The following is a 27,198-nucleotide window of genomic DNA, read 5'->3' as shown; positions in this document are numbered from 1 at the left end:
ATCCCCGTGATGGGGTGAGCTCCCGTCGCTCGGTCCCTGCTCCTGCCAACCTAGCAGTTCGAAAGCACGTCAAAGTGCAAGTAGATAAATAGGTACCGCTCCGGCAGGAAGGTAAACGGTGTTTCCGTGTGCTGCGCTGGCTCGCCAGATGCAGCTTGTCACGCTGGCCACGTGACCCAGAAGTGTTTGCGGACAGCACTGGCCCCCAGCCTCTTAAGTGAGATGGGCGCACAACCCTAGAGTTGGACATGACTGGCCCATACAGGCAGGGGTACCTTTACCTTATGTGTGTATGCAAGTCGCTTTGAGTTACCATGGCAAAAAAACAATTTTTGTGTGTGTTAATCAACGATGACAACAACCCACATCAGCCCAGGCCAGCAAAGCGGATGTTGAGCTACTGTTCAAATGATTTTGAGTTATCATTTTGTTGATAGCGTTGGGCTAGCTCAACTCATTCCAGCATTGCAATTTGCCCACATAATCCCCTGAGCTTGCGCCCTGCCAGTTCGCATCTGTGACCGTAACAAGTAACCATTTGTTGTTGTTTTTTAACTGGTCACTTACATATTGGGCTGGGATAGTTCGGTCTGTAAAGCATGATACTCTTAATCTCAGCGACGTCGGTCCATGTTGGGCAAAAGATTCCTGCGAACCTTGTGGCCTCTTTCAACTCTGCAATTCTAGGATTCTACATTCTTCAAAAGAAAAAACCCAAAAAAAACAGTGGGGGGCAATGAAAGTTCTGTGCTGGCAACTTGGGAATCAATATACAAAAATCCATTCATCGTCTTCACCATCCCATTTCCCCAAACCGTTTCCTCCACATTGCCCTCCTGCCTCCTTTTGTAAGGTCACAGGCAGAGCTGGCGCAAATGTGGATTTGTCACAAAAAGTACACCCAACCCACCGATTGGGACCTCATTTTAGGGGATGCGTATATCAGTACTGTATATCGAGTTAGGAGAGAATAGGTGCCACAGAATCAGAAAGTGGTTGGGGGGGGGGAGAGGGAGAGATGCAATTTATTCCAAATTTTTAAAAGCCCTACGAAGCGTCGGCAGCAGCAGCAGTGACCCACACCCCCAGTATATCTCTCTCTCTCTCTCCTGGGGCAATTACCAGTCGAGGGGCCAAGGTATATACATATTTTATTTTTTAAAAAAGTTTACAGTTTCTTTAATTATACACAACTATTTTGAGAGGTTATAATTCTTAGAAGAGGCAATTGCCGTGGCGCCAGGCATGCCCACTAACATCATCACAATGCAAAGAGGATGGGGGGGGCAGGGGGTATAAGAGAGGAAGCGGAAACGAAAACGGGGGGGGGGGGGGACAAACCAGCCAAAAAAAAACCCCAAAGGAAAAAAAAAGCAAGGACTCGAATGGAAGGGGCTGGAGGCCCAGCTTACCTCTTCAAGTATTCACACAATATGTACCAAACACAGTCAGTAAAAGAAAAAGGAGGGAAGGAAAATGGCCATTTCTCATGCGGCAAGAGACTTCTGGCTCCAAGGTGCCACAGCAACTCAGACGAGCAAAAGGAAGCGAGCGAGCGAGAAAATATTATATATATATTTATATAAAACCAGCGCACGCTCAGATCACAGTAGTCGCCTTCGGACACTCCACACGTTTAGCTACTTTATCTGTTCCAGATCTAGCTAGCATGGACCCTTCCCCAAGAGGATAAAAGCTTCACCCCCTCCCCTACAAGCCCCCTTTTCGTTGTGGGAGTTCCCACCCGCTGCCCCAAAGGTAGGAAAATATCAACCGACCACACAAGCCGGGGAGCTTTGGGGTTTTTCTACAAGCTGACCTAGCCAACGAAAAACTCCAGGGCCATTTGCTTTCGCCACCAGCCGTCACCTGGGTAAAACCCTACGCCACTCTGATCCATGCTGCTCTCTGCCTCTGTTTCCAGGTCCCCACTCTCTCATATCAAGCACAAGATGGTGTGGCAAGAACAACTAACAGAAGGTCGAAAGGTGGACTTGGGAGACCGGCACAGAGGGCAGAGTGGGATGAAAACTGTGCTTCGGAGGTATGTCTCCGTGGGTGATTTAAGAGGCATCTTGAGGAAGGGGAGCAGATCAAATGCCAAGGTCGATGTGGGAGGTTTCGTCTAGCGGTGCCGAAATACTCAAAAAGCACAACAGAATTTTACGGGTGGGGAGGGAGAAGGGCAATATAGCCGGTGCAAGCACTTCAAGATCCCATCAGAGTGTGTTCACGTTAACAAGGCAACTCACAACAAACACACACACTTTGCAGCTTCCCAGGGGCGGCTGCGTTGGGAGTCGGGTCTGAAGCCTGAAAGGTGGTTTTCAAAAGGAAAGCGGGCGTTTCGGCAGGGGGGCTGGCGACTGGAAGTGGCCTTTCCGTCTGGTCTGGCTGAGAGCGGAGCAGCTCTGCGAGCAAAGGGGATCTCGGAAGGCCGGAAAAAGAGAGAGGGGGGCAGAAGGAACTGCGCTTAGATCAGTGGTACCAGAGGAGAAGGGAGCCTGGTCTACTTAACTCATAAGGTCGGTCCTCACAAACTTATCTTTCCAGGTGGATTCCATTCCACTAAGAGCGTTTTGCCGGCCTTCCCTGACACCCGGAAAGTAAATGCAGAAGAAGAGATCTTTGCAACTGCAACGCACAAACAAGGGATCCGATCAAACAGGAATTTCGAAAATGGGTCTTTTGCACCCCAGGGGCGAAGTGTGTGGATGTTGGGTGGGGGTAGAGAGGAGAGTCGTGCTGCCTTTTCTTGGGGGTGAGTGGGATTCCACTGAACACGGACCATCTCTGCATTTGGAACCGCTTCCGTGCGTTTAATTTAAAAGCCAGGACTGTTGAAATTAAGAACGGGTGTTTGCTTAGAAGAGCTGTGTACGTCAGAGTTGTTAAAAACTGACTGCGCACCAGGATTGAGATTCTTCCCCCCCGCCCCCAAGGAAAAAGTTACCTGCGTAAAGTAAAGGGAATTAGAACACTAATATTTGTATATACAATATTGAAAAAATACAATTTATTTTGTTTAAATCGGTACCACCATCACCACTGCCACCTCAGCACTCAAAATCTAGACCTAAATAGCACCGAAGAGGCCACCACACAAGCAGAGAGCATCTCTAAGGCCAACTTCGCCAACTTTGTGCCCTCCGCAGGTTGCTGGGACTACAACTCCCATGAGCCTCAGCCAGCATGCTGGCGGGAGCTGATGGGAATTGTAGTCCATCGACCTCTGGAAGGCACGAGGTTGGTGAAGGCTGGTCTCAGGAGCCCTGCAGCAGTAACAGAGCTCTCCCCACGCTCCTCCAGAGTCAAGGAAATGGCACAGAGTTACATCTTCCATATTAATACTAACCCGCCTGCCCCCCAAACAAGCCATACTTGCTTAAAGGAGAGAACTTCAGCTCAGCTACTATAACCACATTACTGTTTTGCTTTTTTTTAATTTAGAAAGAAAGAAAGAAAATAAAAGGTTCTTGGTGGTTGTTGTTGTTTTTTTCTTCATGCCCGTAATTCAACGTCTTGGTATGCTTTTGCTTTATTAAAGGAAAATGATCATGCCAAAGTTAAATTCTACTTTACATAAGATCTTTTCAAAAGGGGTGGGGGGGAAGCAAACTGATTAGGCTTTAAGAGTGTACTCTCTCGACGCGTCTTCCCCTCGCACCCCAGAACAATCCGCAAAATTCTGACGGCGTTTCAGGGGAATCTGGGAAGGAAATACAACGGACTGGGCTTAGCTTGATATTCAGAATTCTGCTCAAATTCAAATTCCGTTTACTGCCCCCACCCCACCCCACCCACAGACATTGCACCAAAACTGCCCTCCCCACATCCTGTCCAAAAAGAAAAAGAAAAAAAAAACTCTTTACAAATACATCAGAGGTAATGTCCAGATTGCAAAATCCACATCTTGCCGGGCATTTTCCTTGCCGTTATCCATGTTCAAGTAACATCAGCATCCCAGGTAGGCATTCAATGTATGAGGGGGGTTCTCTTACCATTCCATTTTTTTTGGGAGGGGGGACGGGGTGGAGGGGAAGAGAGAAGGAACATTTGTGTGTTCAAAAAACGCCCAAGAAATTAAAAGGGAGGAAAAAATCTAATTCGGAAGAAAATCTCTGAAACCAGCACTCTTATTATCAATTCCCCTTCCAAAACAACAAAAAACCAGACCCACTTCCTAAGCCCATTATATTGGATTTTCCTAGATTGTCTGGCCTGCTTTATAGAAGGGCCACAAGTGAGCAAAGGAAGGAACTAGCAAACTTGGGAGACCACCGATGGAATCGTGATCAGCGGCAACTCGGGTGGGGCGGGGGGCAACGAAACTGTCCATGGGCTTGCAGCGCTCTTGACAAATCCGACTTGAAAGAAGACCTCTCCGGAGGAGGTCACGGGCACAGTGCTTGAAGAGACATCAATGAGTGGAATAATCACAACTGCCAGTGGTTTTAACAGTGGGGCCAAAAATGGATTGGGTGTGACGCGCTCCAGGAAAGCTAAGCCAAAGTTGGACTCTGCTTGCTTTCTGTCCCTTAAGAGTAGTAACGGCGACAGAGGCAGACGGACACCGGGGATCCAGACCAGTAAAGTTGACTTTTGACTGTCCAGTCGCAGGTTTTCAAAAGGTCCCCCGAGCAAACTGGACCAATCGCCAGTCTCTAGCGGCAGGGCAGGAAGTCCGCGCAAAATGTTCTTTAAGCCAAAGAAAGGCGCCTTTGTCAGAACCACTTCGAAGAAGTCGGCGTATTCTGGCGACGGTGTTTCGTTTCTTAAAAATGCAACTCCGTTTAAAGTGTAAAGCGGCCGAGCTGAATCGAAAGAGGACCTTTCCGACTTCACTGCCTCTCGCGTTTATCCCCCAATATTTCTCTCCAACGGTCTGCAAGCGCTGCTCAGCTTTTGCATCTGAGGGTGTCCTGTCATCTTTGGAACCATTAATAATAATAAAAGTGGGGGGCAGGGAGGAAAAAAAAGGGAACATCCAGACCCTCTCCCTAGCAAAGCAGCTGTTTTTTTGTGGTTTTTTTTTAGGTTGACAGTTCAGTAGCCCACAAGTTGCCTTTGCTCAAATGGAATTATAAACGGATGCCTCGCATGCATCTGGGCTGCATATTGCTACCGAGTGGAATGTGGGAAATGCGCTACGATGCACTTTTGGGCTCTGAGAAATGACCAAAAGAAATCAAGATCTAAAGGGTGATATATATATATGTATATATATCTCAATGCTATTATTCATAAAAACCTTGTTTAGTAATAAAAAATTGCTTTGTTTAAATATGAATATTATAGTCTGCTTCTCAGCGCGTGGTTAGGAAGTCAGTCTCTCTGAAAAGCAGGGTGCTGCTTCTACTACAACTCCATATCCTGGGCCTCGTCCTCTGAAAAGTCAGACATGGAGCTCTCCGAAGAGCTGTCCCCAGTGCCTTCTTCCTGCTCTTTTAGCGCTTCCTCTGTTGCATATTTCTGAATGTATTCTGGATGGGGTGAAAGAGAAAGGCGGGGGGTGGGGGAAGGGGAAGAAAAAGAGGGACGATCAACATACACACTAAAGGAACACCCTGAGGTCCCTCAAAACAACATGGCTAAGCAGACCACAAGCTGCTTCTGGACATCTTAATGTGCTTTTTCGACATGCCTGCACATGCCCACCCACCAAAATGACCCCCAGATTTCAGCAAGGACAACCCCTTGCTCAAACATTAGTACTTGTCTGAAAAATCTTAAAAAGCAAGATTTAATAATAATAATAATAATAATAATAATAATAATAATAATACACAGTCAACATTTGCACCTGTGATAATCTTGCCCGTTTTTCTGTGCTTTTGTGCCTTCCAGTGTATTTATTTATTTACTGCAGTTATAACCCCACCTTCCTCCCCAAAGAGATCCTGTAACTGCTTCTCCCCCTCCTTATTTGACCCCCAACCACAATCCTATGAGGTAGGGCTAGGGCCCAGCGGTTCTCAACCTGTGGGTCCCCAGATGTTGTTGGACTACAACTCCCATCATCCCTGAGCTCTGGCCTTGCTAGCTAGGGGTGATGGGAGTTGTAGTTCAACAACATCTGGGGACCCACAGGTTGAGAAAGGCTGGGTTAGGCTTAAGGGCAGTGCCTGCAAGTTCACTGAGCGAGCTTTGTGGCAGAGTGGGGGTTTCAACCCTGGTCTCTCAGGTCCTGGTCCGATGCCCTGACCAGCACACCACCACTGGCGCAAGACAGCTGGGACTCTCATGACGTGCTCGGCTTGGGAACGCATCTCTGTGCAAAACACAGAAAAGTCCCGAAGCTGGAGGGGGTGGGAAGAGCTCAGCAGAGCACACTGTAAATGAATGGAGAGGGTAGAAACCTTCAAAACTGTAGGGAGGTGCAGAAACACGTTTCTGAATTGTTTCTAAAGCACATGCGTGTTCTGGGTGCTGGACATCACACAGGACAGAAGGCAGAGATTGCAAGCCTGAGGGGATGGGCCTAAGACAGACAAAGAGACACAAGGACTGGGGAGAGGAGGGGGGCAGAAGAGATAGTGGAATGAGACCAGTTAGCGGGAAAACGACAAGAGTCAAGATGTGAGTTTTTAAAGCCTGGTGTCTAACTATAAAAATGGGAGGATGGATTCCAGGAAGTTAGGAGCACCAATGGTGGGGGGAAAGCAGGACAGGTGGGGAGCAGACAGGGGAGCTCCCAGAATATCAGTATTCTGTGTTTTGCTTTACATAGGAGAGCATTCAGAAAAGTGGCACGCACCCTCCTCCTGAGCTCTGAAGTGGTACAGTCTACTGGTTCCCTTTGTGTCAATGTAATCTAGCAGGGCTCTCTGCGTGTTCTCAATGCGCTGGGTGATGCTCAGCACTAGCCACTGGGTGCAAATCTCCTAGGACAGCTCCATTCATTGCCTCAGACTCTCAAATATGCATTTTGGTGTGTGTCAGAACAACCCACAGCCCGTATCCCTTCTTAAAAAAAGCCATTCAGCAAGAAAGGGCTTCCAGTTTCAGGAAGCTGAACCAATTACTATATAGCCCAGGAAGGATGTGTGTTACAAAATTCCATGTTAAGAAAAGATGCTCAGCGGCCTGTGGATGTCGTATCTACGCAAATGAGGCCTAAATCTCACAGCCTGCTTCTCAGTGCCAGACATGTGATCTGACGGTGAGTTTGGGGTAGCCCAATGCAAAAATCCTGAGGATCCATGTGGATCCATGCTTTGTAACCACGTTTTTGCACCACTGCAGCCCCAGGCAACAGTGGGTGTGTGGTTTTTTTGGTGCAAGCTGTAGCCATGGACATGCTATGTGATCTGCTGGTGAATTTGGGGTGATCCGTGTAAGCGGCTCCTCTCCTCTCCCGCTTTGCTCCTTTAAAGCAAGCAGGTTCTCTGTCCCTCTCTCCTCCCCACTCAGCAGCTCTTCTCCCGCTTTGCTGTTTCAAAGCGAGCCACGGAGGAGGGAAGGAAGGGGAGCCATGGATCCTCTGCTCACGACTGCAGCAGATCCCCCCGCCATCCGTAGGCATTCGCTCCATAACACGCACAGACATTTCCCCTTACTTTCTAGGAGGAAAAAAGTGAGTGTTATGGTGCAAAAAATATGGTACTTGCCACTGGCCATCTACTGCTGCGACCAGTTAAGAGGCAGGTTTCCTGAATTCTAGCTCCAACACATTGTGGGCTGATTCCTCTAAAGCAACGGGGCCTTGTGGTCCCTCCCCCAGGGTTACACCAGAAAGACTTCTACGGCTCCATCAGTTAAAAAGGGAAGACGAGATAAATTATGCCTTTACAGAACCTTGTCTCCCAGCGCAGAGGAGCTGCTGCAACTCAAGGCATCGGCACGGAGGCTATTTTTAAGCGCCACTGTCGCCAGAAAGCTCTTTGCATCATGTCAGTGCCTGAGCAACTCCCAGCTTGTGGCTGCCTGCCTGTCACGCAAGTGGGGTGTGCGGGGAGAGGTGTGGCAGGGCATCCCGGGTCTACCAGCCAATGTCATGCATAGCAAAGCTAAAACAAGGGATATTTTCATAGTGGTGGTGATAATGGGGAGTGGCTGTGGAAGTCCCAGATTAATTTTGATGTTGCATACTCAGTGGTGTAGCAGGGAAAAGGACAAAATTGTCCATTAGTTCCTTCTCTCACCAATCTTACACACATCTTGAGCTGGGGGCAATTCTTCTCTCTCCCCTAGCTAGTGTAGTGGAAGTTATAGCACCTGCTTTTGATAGCTTACTACCTGTAAAAGGTAAAGGTAAAGGACCCCTGACAGTTAAGTCCAGTAGCGAAAGACTCTGGGGTTGCAGCACTCATCTCGCTTTACTGGCCAAGGGAGCCGGCGTTTGTCCGTAGACAGTTTTTCCGGGTCATGTGGCCAGCATGACTAAGCCGCTTCTGGCAAAACCAGAGCAGCGCACAGAAACGCTGTTTACCTTCCCACCGGAGTGGTACCTATTTATCGACTTGCACTTTGACGTGCTTTCGAACTGCTAGGTTGGCAGGAGCAGGGAATGAGCAACAGGAGCTCACCCTGTTGCAGGGATTCGAACCGACGACCTTTCAATCGGCAAGCCCAAGGCTCAGTGGTTTACACCACAGCGCCACCCGCGTCCCACAACCTACAACCTGTAAAAACCATCAAAGGGAGGGTGAAAGGATATCCTTGGAAGAATATGCTTGTTCATGCTCTATTACGAATGTGTCAAGGAGGTTTGTGCGGGGAAAACCCCAGCCTTGACCTAGCCTGAGATAAAGTAGACTCCCTGTTATTCGCACTGAACTGAGCATTCAGCTCAATCCAGGCCTACTCTGCCTCTGAGATTGTGACTTACTGTATTTTTCGCTCTATAAGACACACTTTCCCCCTCCTAAAAAGTAAGGGGAAATGTGTGTGCGTTTTATGGAGCGAATGCAGGTGGGAGGCTCTGCTCAGAGCTCCCTTTAAAGAGCCGTGTGGAGCGTGTGTGCGGCTCTTGGGGGCTTTTCCCTGAGGAGGGAGAAGGACTGCCCTTCTCCCTCCTCAGGGAAAAGCCCCCAGGAGCCACACACACACTCCACGCGCTCTTTAAAGGGAGTGCGGCTCTTGGGGGAGCCTTAGCCGCACGCAGCCTCTCCCGGGTAGGGGATGAAGGCTCCCCTTGCCCAGGAGAGGCTGCGCGCAGCTATCCCATAAGCCAGGATCCCACTTGCTGTCCTGGCTTATGGGATTCAGAATTCCCCCACCCCGTTTTCCTCTTCCAAAAGCTAGGTGCGTCTTATGGTCTGGTGCGTCTTATAGAGCAAAAAATTCCTACACATGTGCAAAGCTAAGGTGACGGAATGCCTTTCTATTAGCCCATGCAATTTATAGGCCTGTTGTTGGCATCTGTCTCGAGAGACAAGGGAGTGCACCTCTGGGGATGAAGTCAAACCGTTGCATTAGTAGCACTGAAGTGACCTCTCCCGGGAGCAAGCCTGGGCAGCGCGTGTGGAGGTCCTGGGCTGCCCAGACAACAAGACCACCCCCCCCCCAGCCTCACTGATGTGGTCCAAAGGAAAGCAGAGCAAGACGTTTGGCACCAGCTGGGCTAAAGGAGTTGCTGGAAGGAGGTGTGCTGAGATCTCCCCTTTTGTGGGTTCTCCAGTGGCCACTGCTATTTATTTATTGAACTGAATATATTTATTTGCTACGACCAAATAAAGTTGCTTTAAACATCACTGTGGTGTGGTTACACAAGAAATCCACTATGCTAGACACTGGTTCACCAAACCGAAGCTTGTTGCCCTGTTTTGCTTTTTTCGTAACTGAGCAAGCCTCCTTTTCCCAAAATAAGGCCTGGTGATTCCCCCCCCCCCGCCTTTCCTTTTAAGGCTAGCTGGCCTCTCCCAAGTGAGATGGACACCTCAGTTAGACGTTGCTTCCCTTAACCTGGGAGGTTAGCAACTGGCTTGCCAAAGCCGCAGCATAAGCAAGACGGTGCCGAGTTCTTCAGACCCAAATGCTCTCTGTGACAAAGTTCCAAGACAGGCTGCTAATGGTTTCTCGCGCTTCCAAAGCCCTTACCTTTAATTTTCTGTTTGTATTCTTCTGGTCGGTGAAGGTACATGGCTGCCGCGTCACCATTAAGGGGATCTATGGGGTTGGGGTACGCCAGCAACTGGGGCAGGAACGACTCAAATATATTGGTAAGATCTGAAAATCATCAACACAAAAAGAGTTTGACATGTAACGCCTGAAGCTGGCCTTCGAAAGAGCCATTTGCCATGATCTCTACTACCACTACAACATCTATTCGGCCAAAGTGGCTGTGCCCCCACCTCACAGGACTTAGCATTCCAGTAAGATGGAACCAGTAAGATGGCCCTGCTCACCCAGACGGCTGGCTAGCTAATCTTATCCATCGATCAATCAATCTATTATTTCCTGCCTTCCTTTCAAGGAGTTCAGTGTGGTGCACATGCGTCTCCATATTATCCTCACACAACAACCCTGTGAGGTAGGTTAGGCTGAGAGCTGGTGACTGGCCACCCAAGGCCACCCAGTGAGCTTCATGGCTGAGTGGGGATTTGCTCATCCTTGGTACAGTGGTACCTCAGGTTACATCCACTTCAGGTTACATCCACTTCAGGTTACATACGCTTCAGGTTACAGACTCCGCTAACCCAGAAATAGTGCTCCAGGTTAAGAGCTTTGCTTCAGGATGAGAACAGAAATCGTGCTCCAGCGGCGCAGCGGCAGCGGGAGGCCCCATTAGCTAAAGTGGTACCTCAGGTTAAGAACAGTTTCAGGTTAAGAATGGACCTCCGGAACGAATTAAGTACTTAACCTGAGGTACCACTGTACGTGGGGGAAGTAAATGCTCACTCTTTTTAAACTACCCTATTGCTAGAGTACCGCTTGTGAAGGTCTGTATATCAGCTGAATTTGTTTAACACAATTTTAATGAATTTTAATGAATATGCCAACTCTGTTTTGGTACTATAGAAGCAATCTTCGTTGTCCTTGAGAGCATTAACCCCTGGGATGCCAAATTCTAGAGCGTGCTATGTTCAAGGTGAAAGAGTTCCTAAAATGGGTGCCAGCGTTGCAATGGGGAGACTCTTGCTATCTGCACACTTCAAAGCACATGTGAAGACTGTGCAAGACTGTGCTCTCAGACAGCAAGCTAAAATATGTGTGCATGCACACCCACCCCTTGTATAGTACAAAACCACCAACGCCATACATTTCTTAACTCACCGTAGAGAGCTGTCCAAGTCTGATTAATTACATCTAGACATACAGTTCCTGACCTGAAAGAGACAAACAAGGGTTGGCTTCCATTTGCAGTTAGGCAGTGCTGGTCTGGTACAGCGGCTACACGAGTTCAGATCTCCCCTTCCCTATTAACACCCAGTATGTTTCACGAAAGTGGGCAAAAAAGGCAGACTGGAATCTACAGGAAGACCTTGGGGAGACTGGAAAGGTTTATGGCACCCAATGGTTTACCTAGTTCCCTTCCCCTAAATTAAGCTGCTGAAACACAGAAAGGTGTGTGTGTGTGTGTGTGTGTGTGTGTGGAGAGAGAGAGAGAGAGAGAGAGAGAGAGAGACAGACAGACAGACAGACAGACAAGAAGAAAAGAAAAAAGAAAGATGCAGGACTTGAAATATGAGCAACAGCGTTAATTATTAAGATAAATATCGTATTTTTCGCTTTATAAGACGCACTTTCCGCCTCCTAAAAAGTAAGGGGAAATATGTGTGCGTCTTATGGAGAGAATGCAGGCAGGAGGTTCTGCTCAGCGCTCCCTTTAAAGAGCCGCGTGGAAAAGCCCCCAAGAGCCGCACACACACTCCGCACGCTCTTTAAAGGGAGCACGGCTCTTGGGGGAGCCTTAGCCACGCGCAGCCTCTCCTGGGCAGGGGATGAAGGCTCCCTTTGCCTAGCCAGGAGAGGCTGTGCGCGGCTATCCCATAAGCCAGGACAGCAAGTGGGATCGCTGCGCAGAGATCCCGCTTGCTGTCCTGGCTTTTGGGATTCAGAATTTTTCTTCTTCTTGTTTTCCTCTTCCAAAAACTAGGTGCCTCTTATGGTCTGATGAGTCTTATAGAGCAAAAAAATACGGTAGGTTAAAATGGATGTATTGAATAGTTTACGTGAAATTACACAGCATTCAAGGGTAAATATGGGAACCATGTAAGGGGAGGATGGGAAGACAATGGATAAAGTAATTTATGGTCTATGTTAAAATCTGTAAAGGTTTTTTTGGGGGGTGGGTGAAAAATCAAGGAAGAAGGAAGGAAGGAAGGAAGGAAGGAAGGAAGGAAGGAAGGAAGGTAGGTAGGTTCAGGAGTAGATTTTTTGTGTAAAAAGACAGCTCACTTCTGGTACTGAAAAAGTCCCAGGGCTGAGCATGTGCTGTTATTGCCTCTGGCTCCAGTTGGTAGACTTTGATCCTGCAAGCTGGAAGTCTGCCCACAGGTATGCTAGAGCATTTGACCTAGTCTTAACCAAGAGGGCCCCCAAAGCCACAGTTTACATGGATTACATATAAATGCCTATCCACACAGACTGATAAATCCAGACAATATGAACTTGGGTTACCATTTTAAGCCACAGCGCCCCGTCTTCCATTTAGCCCTGCAGGGCACAGGGTTTATTCAAAGTTGTGCCCGGATTGAGCAACCTGCCTGATGCTGGAACCCTAAACTGAGTCTCAAGAATCTTCCAAAACATTAAGGAGATCCCCAGTAGAGAACAGAAAATGGAAAGGGTTCTCTAAGGGCAGGGTGTCTGAAAACTTGTGTAAGCCCCTGACTGCTTGCCTTATCCTCAACAGAGAGGGTGAATAAATTGTTCTTCACAAAAAAATATCTTAACTCATCACATATCCATTCTCTTCCCCTTCCTGAATTAGAAAAGAAGCTATGCACCGAAGTTAAGAGACAACCCTCCCCCCTAAATAATTTTGTTTAGTACAAAACATCTTCAATCACTTACGCTTCGTCAATATTGGGATGGAAAATTTTATTCATGAATCCTGCAATGGAGACAAACAAAGGAGATGTTAGCAACCTTTATCACCGTTATCTTTTATTTACTTAAGAAAACTTATATATGATTGTAGTGAAGCCTCTAAGTGGTTTACAAGAAATATTAAAATGATCAATAAAAAAAGTTGAAAACACTGAAAAGTAATTAAAATTAACTGGGGGAAAAAAGAGATCAAAACAAATCAACATCTACATTTCCGGACTGTCTTGCCTAAATGAAAATATTTTAAGGAATGTTGTTGCGCTGAACAACTAATAAAATGGCATGCATGTTCCTAGTTTTGCTATGGTGAAAGCCACGGGTCCCTAAAGCACAGTGTGTTGCTCTGCTCCTGAATTCTGTCATTCACGCATGGAAAGGAAGGGTGGGGGATCCAAAACTACAGTTTCCCATTTGAAGTTGAGCAAAACTTACTGTCAGCCAAGCACCACCAAAGCAGATGGGGGGCTGGCTTTGGAGACGTTGCAGACGAGAGGCACTCAAGAAATCAGAAATCACCGCATTATGTTCACTGCATCTCATGAAGCCCATCTTACCACACCATGCAGAGATGCAACGGTTGGGAGTTCCCAAGGCTTAATAAGAGAGACACAATTCACTGATTTGCTCTTCCCAGAACCTTAGTAGCTGCCCCTGTCTGAAGCCCAAAAATGGCTGCAGGCTCAGCAGCTGTATCCATTTCCATGAAAACCATTAGGTAAAGGTAAAGGTACCCCTGACCATTAGGTCCAGTCGTGACTGACTCTGGGGTTGCGGCACTCATCTCGCTTTACTGGCCGAGGGAGCCGGCGTACAGCTTCCGGGTCATGTGGCCAGCAGGACTAAGCCGCTTCTGGCAAACCAGAGCAGCGCACGGAAATGCCGTTTACCTTCCCACCGGAGCGGTACCTATTTATCTACTTGCGCTTTGACGTGCTTTCGAACTGCTAAGTGGACAGGAACAGGGACTAAGCAATGGGAGCTCACTCCGTCGCGGGGATTCGAACCGCCGACCTTCTGATTGGCAAGTCCTAGGCTCTGTGGTTTAACCCACAGCACCACCCGCGTCCCTTGAAAACCATTAGCCAGTGACTGAATACAGGTGGGCCTGCTCTATGAACTTAACTCTCCTGGGCTGCATATTTACTATGGTTATGTGCTAATCTGGTGCTGATTTAACGAGAAGCTGACAGGCAGGGTCAAAAAATGCAAGACTCAACACTTGTGCCCCTGAAAGGTGCATTTGTTCCTCTGTTTTTGGAAAACTCGACCCTACGCGTCACTTCCAAATCACAGGAGCTGCTGCCGCCAAACTCTAGAATTCCTGGCTCACAAACACAGGAAAGCACCTGGGGTTTCAGAATTCTTGTCCACCTTGAACCCATGGCCTGAGGGTTATCAGACAGGGGCCACTGCCAAATCTACCACATTCCAGGCCGTTTGGCAGGTGCAGAGCTTTATGTAGCAACAGAAAGCAAAAGAGCAGGATACAGGCATCACAGGCTAGTAACCTCCCTTTACATGGGAGGAGGAGGCTGCAGCAGCCTTGTAAGAGATGTAAACATTCAAGAGCAGAGGACTTGACTGCCACATCTTCGTTCCAGTCCTCCATCCTCTTTTAGGTAAAGGTAAAGGGACCCCTGACCATTAGGTCCAATCGTGGCCGACTCTGGGGTTGCGGCGCTCATCTCGCTTTATTGGCCATGGGAGCCGGTCAGTATGACTAAGCCACTTCTGGCGAACCAGAGCAGCGCATGGAAATGCCGTTTCCCTTCCCTCTGGAGCGGTACCTATTTATCTACTTGCACTTTGATGTGCTTTTGAGCTGCTAGGTGGGCAGGAGCAGGGACCGAGCAACGGGAGCTCACCCCGTCGCGGGGATTTGAACCACCGACCTTGCCGACTGATCGGCAAGCCCTAGGCTCTGTGGTTTAACCCACAGCGCCACCCGCATCCTCTTTTACCAACTCCCAATTAAGCTCAGCCTGCAACTGGCTCACTCCTTGGGCTCTGTCCAACTCGAGTCACTATTTAGGTGAAATGTGCGCACCAGCTCCCTGAATCTTTGCTTGGTCACCTAGGACCCAGTGCCAAGCGGATACTGCTTGAAGGCCTTGCCATTGGGACTTCCCGGCCTCACCCGCGACTGCCATGGATTGGGGGGGGGGGCAAGTGTCCAGCTGACTGGGTGAGCCAGAGGCAGCTGCCATGCTCCTCTTGGGAGCTGAAGGTCAAGTTCTTTTCTGCACTGGGTTTTTTGTTTTGGCTTGACGTTCCCCCACTCCCCATCCAGAACAGAAAGAGTTTCAACTCGCAAGCAACGGAACAGGGTGAGGGGCATACACCCTGGCGTGGAATCATGTTGGCGTTTTGCCTTGTGCTTTTGACAAGCAAGAAGACACTTTTCGGGAGTGCTGGACACGTTCTTGCCAGCCCATTCCAAAAGCACAGCAAGCACGGCCGTTAATGTTCCAACAGCCTCATCAGATGATCAGGAGTACTGGCTGGCTGCCCTGTGAACCTGCTCTGAGCATCCAAGCAGCTCTGCTTGCACATATTATTATATTATCTTCTCCTCCCTCCACCCCAAACAGTGTTTCTGTCTCCCCACCCTACCCCCACGGATGTTGAGAGATTCTCACAGGTAGAAGACTACCTGGGCAGAAATCTAGCATGCCCCTTGCATAGCAAGGCACGTCCGATTTCCAATTCACCAACTTCTGGCTGCAAGGCAAGATCCTGTCTGTAGTTAAAGGAAGCTAACAGCCTTGCAAGGGACGCGGGTGGCGCTGTGGGTAAAACCTCAGTGCCTAGGGCTTGCCGATCGCATGGTCGGCGGTTCGAATCCCCGTGGCGGGGTGAGCTCCTGTCCTTCAGTCCCTGCTCCTGCCAACCTAGCAGTTCGAAAGCACATCAAGTGCAAGTAGATAAATAGGTACCACTCTGGCGGGAAGGTAAACGGCGTTTCCGTGCGCAGCTCTGGTTCGCCAGAAGCGGCTTAGTCATGCTGGCCACATGACCCGGAAGCTGTATGCCGGCTCCCTTGGCCAGTAAAGCGAGATGAGCACCACAACCCCAGAGTCGTCCGCAACTGGACCTAATGGTCAGGGGTATCTTTACCTTTACCTTTCACAGCCTTGCAAAACTCAACCCATCAACTGAAAGCTTCTCATATTCCAAACTTGGATCAAGAAGATTAGACAGCTTCAGCAGGAACACCGAAGAAGCAAATTCAGCGGAAAGGTAGCCATTTAAAAAAAAATTTTAGCGTATAACAAGAGTGACTGAAACTCTTGAACTGGCACAACAGGGTACAACTGCCAGGTTGGAGTCAAGGGTGTGCTCAGGGCTTCAGGATCAGGCCCGCCTCCTTCCAGCCCTAAACTGGGTTCTTTTACTTCCTGCCTTACAAGCAACAAGGGCTGACATCTAGTCCTATGGGGGAAAAGCTCTACAGCACTACAGAGGTCAGCCAAAACCTTCCCACTGCCACTGTTGGCAGTCCCCTCCAGTTCAGATGCACCAGATGGAGAGAGCAGTTATTACTGCAGTATTGTGGAACTCGCTTCTAGCTGAGGTCACACTGAGGTCTCCCTCCTTGTTGAACTTCCGCCATTTATTCAAGACTAAATAAATAAATAAATAAGAAGGCTTTTAAAACTGATTTTTGTAGAATGCTCACCCCAGGTAGACTCGCCTGGTGCCTTCATTACAAATCATTAGGTGCCAGGCAAAAACATTCCTCTTCTCCCAGACCTCTGGCTCATTAAACAATCTATGGCCTTTTAAACTGGGAGGAGGTTACAGCTTGTGAACATGATGTGTATTTTTGTGCTTTTATATTGTAAATTGCCATGTGATCCTCGGATGAAGGGCGACAGAGAAATTTAGTAAGTAAAAACAACAAGTATTCATTTTCAGTCCTGGTGCATCAGGTCTCCTGCACACCCCTTAGAGAAGACGGATTAAGCGGTATACAAATTGTTGAAATAAACAAATAATAAACAGAATTGCTAGCCCTGGCAGAAAAACAGACTGGAGGCAGGGCACAGTTTTCTCGTCTTCTCATTGAAAATTATAATTATGAGGAACAACAGACCACCCGCATCTTGTGGACATATTAGCCAGCCTTCTGACGTCAGTATTATAACCATTAACACCACCAATTGCCAACCACAAACAATAAAAAGAAGCTGGGTTCTGTGGTGAAGCCTGGAGGGATTACACAATTACAACTATTTTATTAGCCAGTCAGCCAAAGCTTGTGGGCACATCAGCCAGCCTTCCAACTTCAGTATTACTAGGCCTCATTATTAAATACAGTGAATATTAGAATTAAATATTTCTATTTTCACTCACTGCTGCTGGCTGACAGGGTATCCAGCAAACAGACTTCTGTACCTGCATTATTTTCCCCGCCTTCTGCAATACGCTATGAGTATCGTAAAATAAGGTTTATAAGTACAAACCTTGGCGGAGAAGCAATCTTTAACCACGGCCCATGAACCATGGTTAAGTTGCTGGGCTCCATTCACACATAACACTGAGCACATCATCCACAGTTTACACAACATACTCCTATTCTTTTCTATACGGGGTAATTCACAGAGTGTCCTCCTATTACAAAAAAATAAAATGTAAAAAGCAGCAGAAAGGCACTTTTTATAATTGATGTTTATGTCAACCATCCGGTCATGTGAATCTGGTTCTGTAAGCTACACTGAGAGCTTTTAAATTCCAAAGGTGAGGTATAAATCCCTTGACTTAAAACACATATATATTTATATGCCCCCTTCATGGATCACTGCCTTGCCGTGGCGAAGGGGCTTGAATAACTCAGAGAAGATATGAGCTATGCCGTGCAGGACCGCCCAAGATGGACAGGTCATAGTGGAGAGTTTTGACCAAACGTGATCCACCTGGAGTAGGAACCGGCAAGCCACTCCAGTATCCCTGCCAAGAAAACTCCATGGACAAAGACAACAGGCATACAAATTTCCCAGTAGTGATGTATGGAAGTGAGAGCTGGACCATAAAGAAGGCTGATCGACGAAGAATGGATGCTTTTGAATTGTGGTGCTGGAGGAGACTCTTGAGAGTCCCATGGACTGCAAGAAGATCCAACCTCTCCATTCTGAAGGAAATCAGCCCTGAGTGCTCACTGGAAGGACAGATCCTGAAGCTGAGACTCCAAGACTTTGGCCACCTCATGAGAAGAGAAGACTCCCTGGAAAAGACCCTGATGTTGGGAAAGATGGAGGGCGCAAGGAGAAGGGGACGATGGAGGACGAGATGGTTGGACAGTGTTCTCAAAGCTACAAACATGAGTTTGACCAAACTGTGGGAGGCAGTGGAAGACAGGAGTGCCTGGCGTGCTCTGGTCCAGGGGGTCATGAAGAGTCGGACACTACTAAACAACAACATACTTATATGCATTTATACGCATCTATATCCCTTGGTTACGCAGAGTGACCAAGGAGAAAAAGATTCAGTCTTCAAGGGCTGGGATCAATCTACCCCAGGAATTCCGTGGGGTGGCTGCCAAGGGGACTGCTACCCTTGGGGGGGCACTTTGGTGCCAAGGGCAAAACCAGCCCTCCGGCACCAACTAGATGCTGGATCTGCGCCCACACAGAACCTGTGAAGTGTGTATGGGGTGGGAGAATGTGCGCTTGTGTAGAGGTGCACTGCACTCCCAAAGCTCTCAATGGACACCTCCACTTGACAAGCTGCCCATCACAATGACAGGCATTTGCAGCACAAACAGTAATTAGCAGCAGCAATGCCTGGGAAGCAATTAGCATCTCGTCACCACGGAGACCTGCCACCTTTTTCTGCCCGATTACCTTGGGTTCCCTCGCTGAAAAGCTGGTGGCGCCTCTCTTAATGAGGTACTGAGCAGCGCGGGCTGGTTCAGGGAGTCTAGACAGAGCCTCACACCGCCGCCGTCCCTCTTCCCGGCCACCAGCCTCCCAACCTCCTCCGTTATCAGAGCTCTTTTGAAAAATAAATAAAAGGATCTTTTTATAGAATCCGTATGGAGGGGGAGAGAGAGAGAGAGAGAGAGAGAGGGAGGCTCTGGGAGGCAGGCAGGCGACTCTGCCGAGTCTCTGAGAGGTGCAAGGAGAGGCACAAAGCCAAACTTGCAGAAGGGCAAGTCGTCCTGGGAGCGACGCTGGAGCCAGAGGCAGTCCTGCATGGAGGCCAGCTAAGAAGCAATGGCTTCAGGCAATGAATGCGTCACACTATTGAAGGCGGTGAAGGTAAGAGGGGGAGACACCTGAGCCGCGGGGGCCAGAATTCCCCAAGGAAGTTCTTCTACGTCACAAGGCCCCTCCGTCACCACCTGCCTTTCTGCAAAGAAGGGTGGCAACCCCACCGCTTATATCAGCGTTTCTCAAACTTGGGTATCTGACTGTTTTTCGGACTACAGTTCCCATCATCCCTGACCACTGATTTTGCTCATTAGGGATGATGGGAGTTGTAGTCCAAAAAAACCAGCCGGAAACCCAAGTTTGGCTTGACTACCCTACGTTCTCCTACAAATGGACCTTGAGCTTGTTTTGGAGGTTCTAGCAGGGGAGCGCAGCTATCGTATACCCTTGACTGAAGAACGGTACACTCCTTCTATCTGGGACGGTCGTCCTCTTCCACCGAGCGCACAGCTTCGGGAGGGAAGCACATGGAGCGGTGAGAGAGGAAGGGGACACCCGCCCAGCCAGCCAGATCTGCCTCATTAACCCTGGTGATCAATGGGGTGACAGATGTCGCAGCCAGATCGCCCTCACATCCAAAAACAGTAAAAATTTAAGGATGTCCAGGATAATTCACCACAAATAGTAATTCAAACTTTTTAATCTATTATCATCTCCTGCCACAACTGGAACAAATAAAGCCAACTCACGAGGAGTTAAAGAGACATGCAAAGTGGGCACATTTAAGACAAAATCCAGGCCCCTATCTGAGAAAACAACTCCGAGCGTGATCAAAGAAACTATGCCATCCACAGCTGTACCCCATCAGAGCCCTTCCAGGACATCTCCAAAAACCGCAGATAGAAGCGAGTCGGTGACCCTAAACATCGATGTGAATTCACCGCAGGATCGGCTAGCTTTGTGTCCAAAAAAAGGATGGAATTTGGTTTTAATTCCTCAAAAGCTCGTTTTGGCCAATTATCCAAAGCCGTTGGGCTGGGCTGGGTCGCCTGAAGCACCTTCTGTCCATTTTAAATGGTATTTTACCAGGGGTGGTAAAAACATCTGACACAGTTGCCACAGAGTATTTATATCAAGACAGTCACTGGGTACGAGCTCTGATCACGTTTCTAGATCTTACCATTGTAGTAATCTTACGTAAACCTCAGCTTTGTGAGGTCTACCTGAAAAGTGGTATATAAATACTCTAAACAGAATAAATAACAAGGAGGGAAGTTTTCCTCGGGGCTGGACATTATTATTATTATTATTATTATTATTAATTTTTACCCTGCCCATCTGGCTGGGCTTCCCCAGCCACTCTAGGCAGCTTCCAACAGAACACCAAGATCATAACACCAAGATCATAACAGAACACTAGATCATAACCTGGCAAATTTTATTTTTAGAGCCAGAAATCTATTCAAACACGAAAGGATAGAGCTACTAAGAATTTTTGAAAACAGAGCACTAATAGCTCCCCTCGTGGCTCCCAGGGGTGATAGGATGCTCGGAACAGAGGATCAAAAAGAAAAACCCAAGTTTGGGAAACACTGGTTTATAGGCATCAACCAGGGCTAGGGACTCTGCAGCCCCACTCGATGTTAGGACTCCAAAGCCCATCAGCCACAGCAGCAAGCATGGCCGAGGGTGATGGGAGTTGTAGTCACCCGTAGCTTTTGCCCTCTCCTCCTCAGGCACTGAATCTTACCTGCGGCCATCATTGCGGGGCGTCCCTCCCTTCTCTTATGAAATCCTCCAACAGGAATCCTGCACCCTTCCTCCTCATTGCCACCTCGTCCTCCTCTTGGCTGCAACACATCTGGGACCACTTCCCTGGCCTGCCACTCTGGAGGGTCTTGGCTCCTCTCTCTCGCCTCTAACATCTACAAGCCACGATGTCTATGTTCTACTATCACTTAGGGTGGAAAGAAGCCTCTGGACGCCAGCTGCTGGGCATCACAAATAGAAGGGGTGCAGATGTGCTCAACTTCTGCTTGTGTTGTTTGGGCTATGAGAATAGGATGCTGCACTAGATGAGTCACTGGCCTTAACCCAGCAAGGCTGTTCTTACTATCTTATTCTCTGGCCTAGCTGAACCCTCTGGCAGCTTCTCTTAACACGGGCTTTCGGTGCCAGCTGTTGCTCTGGGCGCTACTTCTCGGTGCTTCCACACGGGCTTGGCTGCTTCACACAGAGCTGCTCTCACATTAATTTTTTTTTTAAAAAATGTATAGTATAGTATTTATTTTTTTGCACAACATGGATAGATCTTTTCAAAATGAGAGCAGGAGCATCAAGTGATACCGAGGACAATCCTAGTTGAGATCTTCTTCTTGTTGTTTTTTAGGTAAAAGGGCCCCCTGACCATTAGGTCCAGTCATGACCGGCTCTGGGGTTGCGGCGCTCAACTTGCTTTACTGGCCGAGGGAGCCGGCATACAGCTTCCGGGTCATGTGGCCAGAATGACTAAGCCGCTACTTCTACAGGTATGTTGTTGGAAAGCAAGAAAAGCCAAGACTACAGGTTCTTTAAAAAGCCAGACCAAGTGAATAGCAGGAAGATCAGCAGAGGGAACTGAACCACGAATGCTCTCCCTTGGGCAATTCCTGTACTTAAAACCATGGGTAGGCAAACTAAGGCCCGGGGGCTGGATCCAGCCCAATCGCCTTCTAAATCCAGTCCGCCGAAGGTCCGGGAATCAGCGTGTTTTTACATGAGTAGAATGTGTGCTTTTATTTAAAATGCATCTCTGGGTTATTTGTGGGGCCTGCCTGGTGTTTTTACATGAGTAGAATGTGTGCTTTTATTTAAAATGCATCTCTGGGTTATTTGTGGGGCCTGCCTGGTGATTTTACATGAGCAGAATGTGTGCTTTGATTTAAAATGCATCTCTGGGTTATTTGTGGGGCATAGGAATTTGTTCTCCCCCCCCCTTCAAAATATAGTCTTATTTCAATTTAAGGTCTGAGGGACAGTGAACCGGCCCCCTGCTGAAAAAGTTTGCTGACCCCTGAAAACCCACCTAAAAAGAGCAAACTGACAGTTACACACATCAATTGGTCCCCTAGCCTGCATTTGCTAAAGTTGGTAGGCAAGCCAATTCCAAAGACAGTGGATTTCCAAGGGAGGGTAACTGTGCAGGCTGCCCTTACCACAGAGCGATGCGAGTCACCTTTCCATTTAGGTTGCCGAACTACCATTTGTATTTGTTGGCAAGAACGTGGGAAGAATACTGAGATGCAGGTTCTGTCAGGAGCTAAAGGCTTGGGGACATCCTTTAGTCTCCTGCAGATGTGTGAGACATACTGAGCGGTAGGTGCCAACAACTCAGAAACTGGATGCGAGATGGGGACAGCTGAGTGGAAAATTCCCAGGATTCTGCAGAGTCACCCCTGTAAAGTGCCTGCTACACGTGTACAAAACGGCAAACATTTGAGGGAAAAGAAGAAGTTGCCCTCATTCTTGTCCAAATATTTCAAGGCTCGGATGCCCAGCTTGTTTCTAAGTGAAGTCTAGCGTCCAGATCAAGGGAAGTAATAAAAGGTAAAGGGACCCTGACCATTAGGTCCAGTCGTGACCAACTCTGGGGTTGCGGCGCTCATCTCGTTTTATTGGCCGAGGGAGCCGGCGTACAGCTTCCGGGTCATGTGGCCAGCAGGACTAAGCCGCTTCTGGCGAACCAGAGCAGCGCACGGAAACGCCGTTTACCTTCCCGCTGGAGCGGTACCTACTTATCTACTTGCACTTTGACATGCTTTCGAACTGCTAGGTTGGCAGGAGCAGGGACTGAGCAACGGGAGCTCACCCTGTCGCGGGGATTCGAACCACCGACCTTCTGATCGGCAAGCCCTAGGCTCTGTGGTTTAACCCACAGCGCCACCCGCGTCCCTTAAGGGAAGTAATAGACCCACTCTATTTTGCCTTGGTCAGACCACACCTGGAATACTGTATCCAATTCTGGGCACCACAGTTTATGAAGGATGCTGACAAGCTGGATGATCAGGGGTCTGGAAACCAAGCCTAACGAGGAACAGCTGAGGGAGCTGGGGATATTTAGCCTGGAAAAGAGAAGACTGAGTGGAGCTATGAAAGCTATCTTCAAATATCCAAAGGGCTGCCACATGGAGGATGGAGCAAGCTTGTTTTCTCCTGCTTCAGAGAGCAGGACTCGAATCAATGGCCTCAAGTTACAAGAACGGAGATTCTGACTCAACATCAGGAAGACCTTTCTGACAGTAAGAGCTGTTTGACAGTGGAACGGACTCCCTTGGGATGTGGTGGAATCTCCTACCTTGGAGGTCTTTAAGCAGAGGCCGGATGGCCACCTGTCATGGACGCTTTAGCTGAGATTTCTGCATTGCAGAGGGCTGGACTAGATGTTCCTGCGGTCCCTTCCAACTCTACAATTCTATGATTCTATCTACTCGAGCGGTTAGTTCCGAGTGCTACTAAAAATCTGGCATTTGTACACATTTCCGTTCGGCAAATGCAGCGCTGGGTTTGTTAACAGGCAGATGTGCGGCCGGCTTTCCTGTAGCTGCACAAACTCAGCTCCGCCCTAGGTGGGTTTTTCTCCCAAGTGGCGTCACTTGAGTTGGCTGAGGACGCAAGCCTGGGCCCACCCCAGAGAACGCTGTGCGTTAAGTGGGCTGACAGTGCTTGAAAAGCAAATTAGGGAAGAAGCAAAGCACACTGAAAATAGAATGCAGATACACTATGCAAAGGTCTATTTTAAGTAATGAAAACAGCCACGGCCTGCTGACTCAAACCAGGATGTTCGGCTGCAAGAGGAGGCCGCCTGTCTTGTCCAAGCATCTTGAAGAGACGCATGACGTCTCCACACCGCTTCTCCCTCAAGCGTCTCCTGTTCCCTAGATGGAAGAGTCCTCATAAGCCCCTCTGTGGGTTGACATATAAACCTGCCCTTAAGTGGAAATGCACAGTCACTGCTGAGTTAGCACCTCCCTTTTCAAAACTCCAGGAAAAGCATGTCGAGACTTGCCGCAATTCACTGCGGCCCCCAAGTTCATGTTTTAAAACTGTTTAGCAACAAAACCCACTGCTTAGAAACTGTAAACATGGGTTTGTCCCATACTCAAAGTTGCATCTGCTAAGAAAACAATGAAAGCAAGTCCCAGTGCTCTGTCATGGTCTAACGCAGGCATCCCCAACCTTCGGCCCTCCAGATGTTTTGGACTACAATTCCCATCATCCCTGACCGCTGGCCCTGTTAGCTAGGGATCATGGGAGTTGTAGGCCGAAACATCTGGAGGGCCACAGGTTGGGGATGGCTGTTCTAATGGGACCGACCAAGACACAGAACCCAGGGTGAGAATTCGTAGATGCTCAGGTGCTGTGTCACTGTGGACCGAGAGAAGATTTAGCCTGTGGCCCACTTGTTCCCTTAGATGAACTCCTTTACTTTCAATACGGTGAGGAGGGTGAGCCTTCTCACTGCCTGATCACCCCGGCTTCCAATCTGTTGTGCCCTCCTGTCCTGTAGGTGGCAACCACATATCATCATATTGCCTTCTCCCACTCAAGTAAGCAAGAGCTGATGACTCATACAGGAGGTCTGGCAGTGGGGGGCACCAAGGATGGTGGAGGAAAGCTCTCTCCCAAGTGATGGGGGGTGGAGAGAAACAACCACACTGTGCCCTGCCCTGAATTCTATGGACTCTTATTTTGGTCACAAGGAGGAGAATTTTGTAGGGAAGAATAAACACCCTTTGGGGAGAGTGAGATAAACACCATATACTTTTAACACCTGTATCACTTACCCCAAGGAAGCAACCCCATACTCAGCGAGCATAGAGCCACTGAGCTTTCAACTTTGGAAATACTTAAGAGAGCCTGGTTGGGATCTGGGTGGCGCTGTGGGTTAAACACAGAGCCTAGGACTTGCCGATCAGGTCGGCGGTTCGAATCCCCATGACGGAGTGAGCTCCTGTTGCTCGGTCCCTGCTCCTGCCAACCTAGCAGTTCGAAAGCATGTCAAAGTGCAAGTAGATAAGTAGGTACCACTCCGGCAGGAAGGTAAACGGCGTTTCCGTGTGCTGCTCTGGTTCGCCAGAAGCGGCTTAGTCAGGCTGGCCACATGACCCGGAAGCTGTACGCCGGCTCCCTTGGCCAATAAAGCGAGATGAGCACCGCAACCCCAGAGTCGGCCATGACGGGACCTAACAGTCAGGGGTCCCTTTACCTTTAAGAGAGCCTGGTTAGTCAGGGCAACAATATCTCCTGCATCCATTTGGAGAAAAATGCATGGTTCCTAGAAATACAAGCTTCTAGTTCTCAGGCCTACAGAAGTGCTTTCCCCTCTCACTGGACAATGCCATGTTCACTGCAGAAAGCCAGCTGTGCGGACTGCACATGGACTGATTATCCTGCTCAGACGCATGGACCATTCAACACACCTGCGCCAGTTCTGATGGTGTGTGTGTGTGTGTTGCGGGGACTAGTGGTGCTAAATACCACTTCCAATTTCTTAGTCCGGAGCTTCCTGGTGCTGCTCTAATGCAGAGAGGCAGGGGTGAGTAGAAGGAGTGCAGAGAGAAGATCAAAGATCAGGGCACATCAGCTACATATATGAAGCTTGTAGTCTAGAGACCTGAGGTTCGATCTCTCAGCTCCTGGGTGGGTGGGTCCAAGCTATGGAACACCTGACCATTGTTCAGACATTGTTATCTCACCTCTTTACTTAAACAACAACAACCTTGGCAGAGTGTTATGGATAATTTGGGAGTTTCCTCTAGGAGTTAAACAAGCAAGAAAAATGGTAAACATTTGAATCCGTTACCTATAGATGGGGATTTGAAGGGGTATTTGTCAGGAAGGTCCACTCTAACTTTCCACACGCCACCTTCGTACGGTGCTGCAATCAGGGAAGGAACACGGTGTTAGCTGCACAAACTTGAACAAACATCTTCAAGCATGGTTTGCATTCTTAACCATAAAGGCACATAAAGGACTGAATGATAACTCATTTGCTTCCAATGGGGCTTTTGCATGAGACCTTCCCAATGGCATGGTGCCTTCAGCTTTTTGGACTACCCTATATTTAATGGCCATACACACACACACAAATACTTGGCTTTTCCAAGGGGCCTGGGTAAAAACCTAATCCAGAGCCTTGTGAATTTCCGTATTTACACAGGGTCCTCCCAAAACTCACCATCAAATGAAAGCTTACAGTGATGGACTACACAACAAAGATCAGTTCTGGCGCTTGCTAGCGTCATAAAAATATTGATCCACAGCAATGGATCCTCATGATTTTGACAAAGGGTTGTGAAAACCAAACCACCAGCAGATCACGGAACACAACTGTGTATGCAGAAGTGACCTATGATTTGATGGTGCTTTTGAGGGGATCACTTATGAGAATCCATAAGGATCGGTGACCCAGATTCATGATTCTTACGGTTTGGTCAGTGGAGCTAGAGGTGACCTGTGATTTGATGGGAAGTGGCAGCAGGGAACCTCTGGGGAAAACGGTATGCCATTTTAAGAGGATCCATTCTACTTGGTCCAAAATGCGTGCAGGTGCCCCATCTCTCTTTCATCCAGTTTTCTCTCCCTTCCTCAACTGTTTCCTTTTCCTCTTCCACCCAGTTTCCTTCCCTTCCCAGCGTCTGCCCGGATGCTGAGGTCCAGCTCCGAGGGCCTTCTGGCGGTTCCCTCATTGCGAGAAGTGAGGTTACAGGGAACCAGGCAGAGGGCCTTCTCGGTGGTGGCGCCCGCCCTGTGGAACGCCCTCCCATCAGATGTCAGAGAGAAAAATAACTACCTGACGTTTAAAAGACATCTGAAGGTAGCCCTGTTCAGGGAAGTTTTTAATGTGTGACATCTTAGTGTATTTTGGGTCTTTGTGGAAGCCACCCAGAGTGGCTGGGGAAACCCAGCCAGATGGGCAGGGTACAAATAAATAATAATAATAATAATAATAATAATTATTATTATTATTATTATTATTCCCCACCATCTTCTTGGTCACTCTGCCTTCCAT

At 48.4% G+C, this 27,198-nt stretch overlaps 1 protein-coding gene and 2 long non-coding RNA genes across 4 annotated transcripts in view; 1 reads left to right on the top strand and 2 right to left on the bottom strand.

Moving 5' to 3' along the window:
* Nucleotides 1-1,134: 1,134 nt before the first annotated feature.
* Nucleotides 1,135-27,198, bottom strand: part of UBE2H (ubiquitin conjugating enzyme E2 H) — a 64,848-nt gene continuing 38,784 nt past the window's right edge. For both annotated transcript variants that reach the window (XM_083573207.1, XM_083573208.1), the window contains exons 3-7: nt 25,990-26,064; nt 12,961-13,000; nt 11,218-11,270; nt 10,042-10,170; nt 1,135-5,483 (exon numbers count right to left, since the gene is read on the bottom strand). In XM_083573207.1, coding sequence (XP_083429333.1) covers nt 5,359-5,483; nt 10,042-10,170; nt 11,218-11,270; nt 12,961-13,000; nt 25,990-26,064 — 422 coding nt within the window. In that variant the 3' untranslated portion in view covers nt 1,135-5,358. The remainder of the gene's footprint in view (nt 5,484-10,041; nt 10,171-11,217; nt 11,271-12,960; nt 13,001-25,989; nt 26,065-27,198) is intronic.
* LOC310743193 lies at nt 16,256-18,963 on the bottom strand. Its single transcript, XR_014538872.1, has 2 exons — nt 18,840-18,963; nt 16,256-17,610 (listed from the first exon to the last, which is right to left on the bottom strand). It is a non-coding gene; the product is annotated as an uncharacterized lncRNA (long non-coding RNA).
* LOC310743155 lies at nt 19,048-21,415 on the top strand. The gene is made up of 3 exons (XR_014538828.1): nt 19,048-19,150; nt 19,181-20,313; nt 20,561-21,415. It is a non-coding gene; the product is annotated as an uncharacterized lncRNA (long non-coding RNA).

The sequence above is a fragment of the Podarcis filfolensis genome (assembly GCF_964270895.1).
Source record: "Podarcis filfolensis genome assembly, chromosome: 10".
In the NCBI taxonomy this organism is placed as follows: Eukaryota; Metazoa; Chordata; class Lepidosauria; order Squamata; family Lacertidae; genus Podarcis; species Podarcis filfolensis.
Note: the sequence above shows the minus strand (reverse complement) of the source record. Positions and strands in the feature narration are given on the sequence as shown.